The sequence below is a fragment of the Lingula anatina genome, chromosome 3, assembly GCF_051362555.1.
Source record: "Lingula anatina isolate TDL-2025a chromosome 3, LinAna3.0, whole genome shotgun sequence".
In the NCBI taxonomy this organism is placed as follows: Eukaryota; Metazoa; Brachiopoda; class Lingulata; order Lingulida; family Lingulidae; genus Lingula; species Lingula anatina.
In genome coordinates this window covers 29947534-29955357 of record NC_141769.1, presented here as the reverse complement: position 1 = coordinate 29955357, position 7824 = coordinate 29947534, and the positions used below count along the sequence as shown (strand labels likewise).

The following is a 7824-nucleotide window of genomic DNA, read 5'->3' as shown; positions in this document are numbered from 1 at the left end:
TGCACATGTATACATGTATATGTTCAAAAGTCATGGCCAGAATCAAAACTTTTGTCTTGCAATCTTGTAATAGAAATTGTTGTAGTCCAAACCCCGAGAAGAGCACGTTTACGGTCCAACTTCCCGCGGTGTGAACGCCTCAGGAAAACGTAGGTTTAGCAGTCAGCACAAATGTCGATTAGCGAGATTACATAAAAATAAAATATCATAAATGGAATTAAACCTACCTCTTTCTTTTATTCGATTAAAAAATCACCCTTAACGCGTCTTCCCTGAAGGAACTGACTTCAGTTTAATGCATGAAACTGGACGAAATTTAAACTTGCATCGCTAGGATTGAAGAGTACGGATATCAGCTATGCGAATTCATCGGATCTACAAAGACATGCTGCTGCTCTCATGAAAACTGAATTATTGCTTTACCAATGTTTTTTAGCCTAATTCGATCGTGTTTTTTTTTGTTCATAAATGCACTGTGAATGATTTTTTTTTTTTTTTGCATTCCAATTATTTCATTGTGACGTTTTACATAAGCTTATATTTATGTAATAAATGCACATTGATATGAAATGCTTTTTATTTTTGTGGAATTCATTCGTTTATTGTATTTTTCGCACAAAAAGCCTGTACAAGGTCTCTTTCATTTTGTAGCAAATTATTCATTAAAACGGTTTAAATACTCTTACGTACTGCTTATCAAAATAACTACTACAAAATATAGCCTGTTTAAAAATTGCCAGTTCGGCTGCATCTGTTCACGGTAGATAAAGTACTGAAAGGAATAAAATACAATTGAATATAGAGATGCATCATGTTTTTTTAAACAGTTGTCAATATATATAAATGTACATTGCTATGATTTCATATGTGTGTGTGTGTGTGTGTGTGTGTGTGTGTGTAAGAAGGGGCTTTTCTGAATCTAAACCGTGCCACCTTTACTGACAAATCACAAGTCGTTTTCAGTGCCTTACATAAAAGATTTTGTAAAATGTGATCTTAATGCGCAGAATTTAAAGCCACGTTTAGAATCCTGATAACATGAATATCTTGTATCTTGAATGATAACGCAGACTGATATGTTTCTGCCAGTCGTAACTAACCGAATTTTATATGAATGCCATCGATGCGAATACCTGTTTGGAAATGAGTCCCAGTCATAGACAAGTACATGTATTACGTAATGCAAACATCGCTCGGAAATTATTTTAACTATTTTACTGCTTGGGGCAGGATTTGATTGTCTTTTACCAAGCAAAAAAGCATATAGATAAGATGAAACCGCTATAAATACTCTAAATTAAATGAATAATGAAAAAGAAAAAGAGAAAATAAGACAAAAAAAACTTTTATATGGCACAACATACAAGAAGACAAGTACAGAAAAGCTGCGGACATTACTATGGTAATTATTCGTTTGATATTCATAATTTGAAAACAAGTTTCGTTAAAATCATCCTTGAAAATGAAACATTACTAATGAGCGTTTTGAAAATAGTTAATTTGTCATTTAAGTTATTGCCTTCTGTTTTGTCTTTATTTACAATGTTGCTGCTTGCTTCAGTCACCACTGAAAAATTTCACTTGGGCGGCAGATCAAAATTATGCTTTTACGGTATCATTCATTGTTTTTATACACACGAGCTTTTGTTTTTTTTTAACTAGTTAATTTTCTACATTTCCTTTTAAATATCACTTTTACGTTATATGTTTTATGTTCATACAATTTGTTGTTTAAGTCTAAGTGTTAAGCATTTCACTTAGTAATACAAATTTGCAGCTGCCTCAGTTGTGAAATAATTTCTACACCCGATGATAGGTCTTTTATACTGAAATCGTATCTTAGAGGAAGATAACATAAATGTAGAGTGACACTCCATTAATATTATAGAGGTGTCCAATATTTCCGGGATACCTTTATGTAACTTAAAATGACAAATAAAGGAGAAAAACTTTGAATTGCAGGTTAGTCGTTATTATCTATTCCCTCTTCTAATTGCGTCGAATCTTAAGTTTTAACTTCAAATTATGTCAATCAATAACAAAAAAGATGCAATTCACGTTTTACTTAAAGTAGAAAATTCGGTAAATGAACGTTTTTTTAAGAATAAGGCTTGCTATTTTTTCTGCTGATTTTATCTCTAACCATTTTAAGTTTAGATATAATTATGGGGAATAATTATAATTGAAATCCCTTTAAGACAAGCGAATGATTTTTCATTGCTTATATAATAAATATGAGTCATATTTCTACAGATTCATGTGTGCGTCTTATTCTTTGTGTCCTACATAATGCATTTTCTATTTGTATAACTTCGGTTATACTGCTATACTTTAAGCTTCTTTTACTCCCAAGTAATTTCACTCTAGACGTTTTTAAATTCATGTTGCACTCAACACAAGTTTATATTAAAACATCTTATATGTTCGTAGGTCTTTCACACACAATGATGAACACCGCAAACCGCAATACACAAATACATTTTTTCACAACCACTGATCACTAGTTAGGAAAGTAAAACAATAATTTTTTTAAATGTCAGCATTGGTAGATGTTTTACACTTAATACAGCGTTTTATGCTTTCTCATGAACAACTACAAAAAAGAGTTTAAGTTGCACAGGCGTGTTGTTTGGTATCGTTCGCCAGTTTGTTCCACTCAAGTACCATTCACATTCAAACAGGGCATACTTTTCAAAACAACGTCCATTCCCGCCGTGGATAAGGCAGTGTTTGGCCCTTTTCAAGTAGTAAAAATAAATTTTTTTGAGGTCACTTGGTAAATTGTTTCGGTGATTTTAAGCAGTTTCGTTTTATTTTGATATAAAAGGTGATCTATTGAATTTCAAAAATGATGTTTACTTTTGTGAAAGGAAACTGCGTTCAGATTCATAGTATATAAATTGGCAATTTTTACTCTATGACAAACGTTTCTGAACAACAAACAAGGATGAAAATGGAGAAAAAAGCTTCATAACGTATAATATCAGTATAATATTAATATAAGCATATAAGTTCTGAACGTTATATACCGTTTATAAGAACACCTATATAGCTTCTCATCAATTTCAAAAATAATTAGTTCAAATAAGATATTTAAATTCTTTTGAAAATCCAATGTCCCCGACATGCTGCGGGTCTTCTACTGGCTAAATAATTCATTGGATGGAACTTGGCCGAAACACCATAAAACAATGGCTTACATTTTTGCTGAACGATGATTTATTCGCGTGAAAAATAAATGAAGAAATATCTTGAACATGGCTAATACAAATGTAGCTCATCCAAAAGTTGAAGCGTGAAGACAAAGAAAAGATGATAAAATGGAATTTTGGTACAATATAATTTTATGAACTTTAATGAATTTTCTACGATACTTTTCTCCTACTTACCGCCCATCACTCTTCTGTGTTCCAAACAAAAACGCTCTTTACGTTATTAAGTTTTTTTTTCTTCAGTTTAAAATACAGTGAACGGTTACATGTATTCCGTGCATTTCACTTTGCCTTATAACACATTACTTGAACAAAGGTAGTATTTGAATTATTAAGACAGGATATGGCATGCTATCGAATAATAAACAGAAGCTGTCAAAATAAAAATAGGAAGATTTAAACAAAAATCCAACGAACTCCCTCCTTAGTTTCACCTGCTGGCTCCCTCTCGTTTAGACCTTTTCATTTAGTCAATTGCGCATTTCATTCACATTTATCATAACAAGAAAATCCAAAGATATCTACTTGAGAATATAAATCTGTTTCTCCTGGGACATTCACTATGAACGTATAGGCTAAGGTTAATAAATCCAGTCCTTGTATTTGGGACAAAGTAATTGTAAGATTTTCATCTACTCGAGTTACAGACGCAAAAGTAAAAAAAAAAGGTAACGGGGTTTGTTTATTTACTAAAGTGTCAGAGTTTCATGGTTGCATGAGACCAAACATAAAACAGAGTCGTTAGTCTAACCCATCTTTAATTACGAATAATATCGCCATGAGAGTTTCTATAAATAAGCACGTGATCCTCGATGGAAATGAAATGCAATTAAGTCCTTAACAGCACAATTATAAAATAATAGTGGGTAAACTTGCGTAGGCCAATACAACCGATAAATGCATCATTGTTCGATTCAATATCAATATTAAATGAAATTCGTTTAATTTGGTTGATTGAATTGATTATGGATCGTCTACAGGTGGCGGTCGTGAATAGAACAAATAGAAGCATGTCGCACAGTCCTTGGGTGTATACATTATAAACCTTGAGAATCATCTCTCTAACGCTATCTAGGTATTCTTTTGTCAGACAGAATTATCCACACATGATAAAAAGTCTCAATTCGTCATTTATCTTTTAAATTTTCAATTACGGCGTCTAAATGCGGGATTTCACATTTCGATACAGATGTCAAAAGAGGGTTTGGCTTCGTTAATTAAAATGATGTTTTGTATCACCGTTGGAATCTTGCGTTCGTCCTTGCGAAAAACGTACCTGCATAAATATTCAGACTGCACCAAGCACACACAGGTCACGAAATAAAACTTTAACAGAACTTGAAATGTGTCCACTAGATGTTTAGTCCGTGTTCCAATTATTCATGGCCCTTGTTGATATTGAATGTCCATTGCCTGAACAATTACGTAATTTAGAATATGCAAATCCTTGATGATCAACCTTCCCCGAAATGCCATGACAGTTCGGCGAAGCACTGGTTAACTCTCTTTTAAAGAATCTATTCCTGAGATTTAAATTTTCTTTAACATTTTAATTTTATTTTGTTTTGTTTTATTGAAGAAGAGCATGCATTTATACTAGTATGCATGTCACAGTTAAATGTTTCAATATTTATCAAATGCAAATACAAACAAGACTTTGCTTAATCAAAGCGGTTTTAAAAAGTGGGTTAAAAAATTAATGTAAATTTAACGGCCAATTTTTGCTTTTGAAAGCGACAGTAATCTGGTCATTATGTACTCAAAAACTATCGGGAAAATTGTTTTATTCCATTTTTTGTCCCCCAGTTCCGCCAATATTCATTTTCAAACAACCGTCTCTCTGCAAAAATTTGTCTCATGCCACAGGCTAAATTTCAACTTGTTTGCATAATTATAATCACTTCTCTAGCAAGTTAAATGCGAAATCTTATTTTAGCTCTACTTGTAAGTTTGTTGTTGTCATTTTGAAAATAATACCTGACCTCATCCGCTGAGGACTTTGACTAAGTCAAAGCATCCATGCAGTGGATATCATTTTTGCATATCATAAGCAATGAGCTATACAGTGTGGAAGCGATACGAGCAAAATTGAATCTTAGAAAGTTTGGAAAATGGATAATGGGCAAAGAAAACAATTATAATTAGAAGAAGAAAAAGAAATAGAAGGACAAAACAAAAACTGAAAAAAAAAGAAAATTCAATATAATGATAAAGGAAAAAAAGATAAAGATATAATAAATAAATCAAACCAAAACCGTAGAATAAACATTTATATATTTAAATTTCGTTGGTGATAAGTTTGAGAGTTATTGATAAACGTTTACTTCTTATCAGTTCCATTTTCTATTTAACCTCCATAAGTATAGTGTTCAAATGCTATGAGTGCCTCTGTATTCCCGTGTGATCCACACATGATCTGCAATACAACAATACCACGTCTGTGATTTTTGTCTGATTGCGTTATTTCTCAACCAGAGTGTAGCAACCGCAATCATTACCTGCCAATCCCCTTCCCCCCAAAATAGATCATGTTAATGTTTTTTATACAGACATGTTTTAAATTGTTGCAATGTTTAAATGTAATCTAGTACATTTCAGGTGGAAGTGAACTGGAGTGCTTGATGTGATTTTAGTTCAAGAAAGAAAGCGTAAGGCTTTTCTGACGGACTGAGAGATTTGAAAAGGCAAAATCTCTAATTAAAGGTATCAAAATAAATCTCTTTTTTTTTCAAAAATCTCTAGAGTACAGCTGCATTACCCCCAACTCCCTGCAACATCAAGTGATCTATTGTTATATTGATCATATTTCAGATGAACAGTCAAAGAAAATATCTAAGTTCAGAAACTTTTCTTTGCGCCTTGGTCAAGTCACGACTAATTTATAAACCTTTTAGTGCGATTTTGACCTGAAGATAAGCCTAGGTATAACTTAAGATTTTCAGATGAATCATAAGATTGTTTCAAATAAGTCAACTACTGTCTGCAAATCGTTTCATTATTCAATTCCATTGTGCTGTAATAAATCTACAAAAGCACATTCATAGTTAGCCGTATAGTTTACAACAATTTGTCCCGTGCATTTCACAAACCAAATGAAATCGGCATTGTGATCTCCTTTTCGCAAATAAAATGTTGCTTATCGTCGCAAGGTCCGTCATTCCATTGGTATTGGACCCCTTTGTAGTAAACAAGGCAATGCTCGTTTGGGCTGCTTGGTTCGCCTGGAGCCCAGGCTGTGAATGAAACGATAGGGGAATAGGTGGAAGCCCACACCCAGTAACCTGGCTGAAGGATGTCATGTCCACTTGTCCAGAAGGCCGTACCATCATATGAACCTAAAAATAAACATTGTTTGTTTATTACAGTATATATTACAGTTAACCTAATGTCATCAGTATATGTATATTAAAACCGGTGCTGTTCTCGACTTTTGTAACATTTAGAGCAGCTTCACACATATAATCTTTTTCTTCAGATTCACATTAGTTTTACAAATATACCTATAACTGTTATATGTATGGGTCAACCCTAACGGAAATGGCCCAAATGTCTCAGATAGGAAACCTATAGGTTGTCTGTTAGAACTCTTTTAGAGTCTTAAAGTCCTATAGGGCGTCCTACAGGCAATTTAGTAAGCGACAGACAAAAACTGACCGTCATATTTCAGCAGGTGCCCTCTTATTGCCGTATGCTCTTCTTTCGTCTCCACACTGACCAATTTAGCGCCGAAGGCTTCACAAAAATGGTTACTCTCAATCCACGTTGCGAGGTGGGTGGTGTCAAAGTAGTAACATTTCCCTCCCAATATGGTGAAACCATTGGGGCACAGTGTCCAGTACGATGGTGGTATCTGACGCAGAGCCAGGTTTCCTCGAAGAACTTATGTTGACGAAAAAATACGAAATTATCCTTCGAGCGACACTTAAGCCTTCTGCTAGTGTTTTTCAATTGTTCTCTGATTAAATGATAGCCATTAAACAAATGAATTTAATACAGTTGTAGGTTCATTAACGAAATTCATAGCAGTTCATTTAAAAATGACTTTACTCATTAGAATAAATTGTAATAACGTTAATAAAACGTTTACTTGGCGATGCACTTCCGCTTGTTACCGCTAGGAGGATGCTGAGCAAGACGCACTGCAAAGGTCCTTCAACCGCCATGAATGATATATGTAATCAACAGCCTAAAAACTGACAGAATGGAATAAGCGACCCAAAAGGCTTCTTATATACTCAATGCTGAGTTATAAAAACTCGGTCAAATAGGTTAATCAGCTTCCACTCCTATGGGAAAACTGCAGAAATCTTCCCTTCTGAGATAAGTTCAGTCATGCATAACCCAATTTAACTCTCAGATAAAAATGTATGTTACAAGGAAACAAATTCTCGATTTATCAACACATTCCAAATATGTCTGCTCGAGTTCTTACCCGCAATTCTGGAGAAAGCCACATGACCCCTATTCTCAAACAACTTCACTGGCTACCCATAAAAGCACGGCTTCTTTTAAAACGTTTAGTTTGTGCTCATGCTGCTTTTTAAAACGTGGCCCCACCATATTTATGCAATCTTGTAACGGCTCACCCCGCCAATCACGCACCTCCTACCTT

At 34.0% G+C, this 7824-nt stretch overlaps 1 protein-coding gene across 1 annotated transcript; it reads right to left on the bottom strand.

The window, feature by feature from the left end:
• Window positions 1-6186: 6186 nt before the first annotated feature.
• LOC147763201 (C-type lectin mosGCTL-7-like) lies at window positions 6187-7466 on the bottom strand. Its single transcript, XM_087009350.1, has 3 exons — window positions 7300-7466; window positions 6867-7091; window positions 6187-6547 (listed from the first exon to the last, which is right to left on the bottom strand). The coding sequence occupies exons 1-3, from the start codon at window positions 7373-7375 to the stop codon at window positions 6294-6296; spliced, it is 555 nt and encodes a 184-aa protein (XP_086865476.1). The 5' UTR covers window positions 7376-7466; the 3' UTR covers window positions 6187-6293.
• Window positions 7467-7824: the final 358 nt, after the last annotated feature.

Coding starts and splice junctions, on each gene's coding strand:
- LOC147763201 (XM_087009350.1), bottom strand. CDS start 7,375: ATGGCGGTTGAAGGACCTTTGCAGTGCGTCTTGCTCAGCATCCTCCTA. Junction 7,092..7,299: donor AAGCGGAAGTGCATCGCCAA/GTAAACGTTTTA, acceptor CGTCAACATAAG/TTCTTCGAGGAAACCTGGCT. Junction 6,548..6,866: donor GCACCTGCTGAAATATGACG/GTCAGTTTTTGT, acceptor GTTTATTTTTAG/GTTCATATGATGGTACGGCC.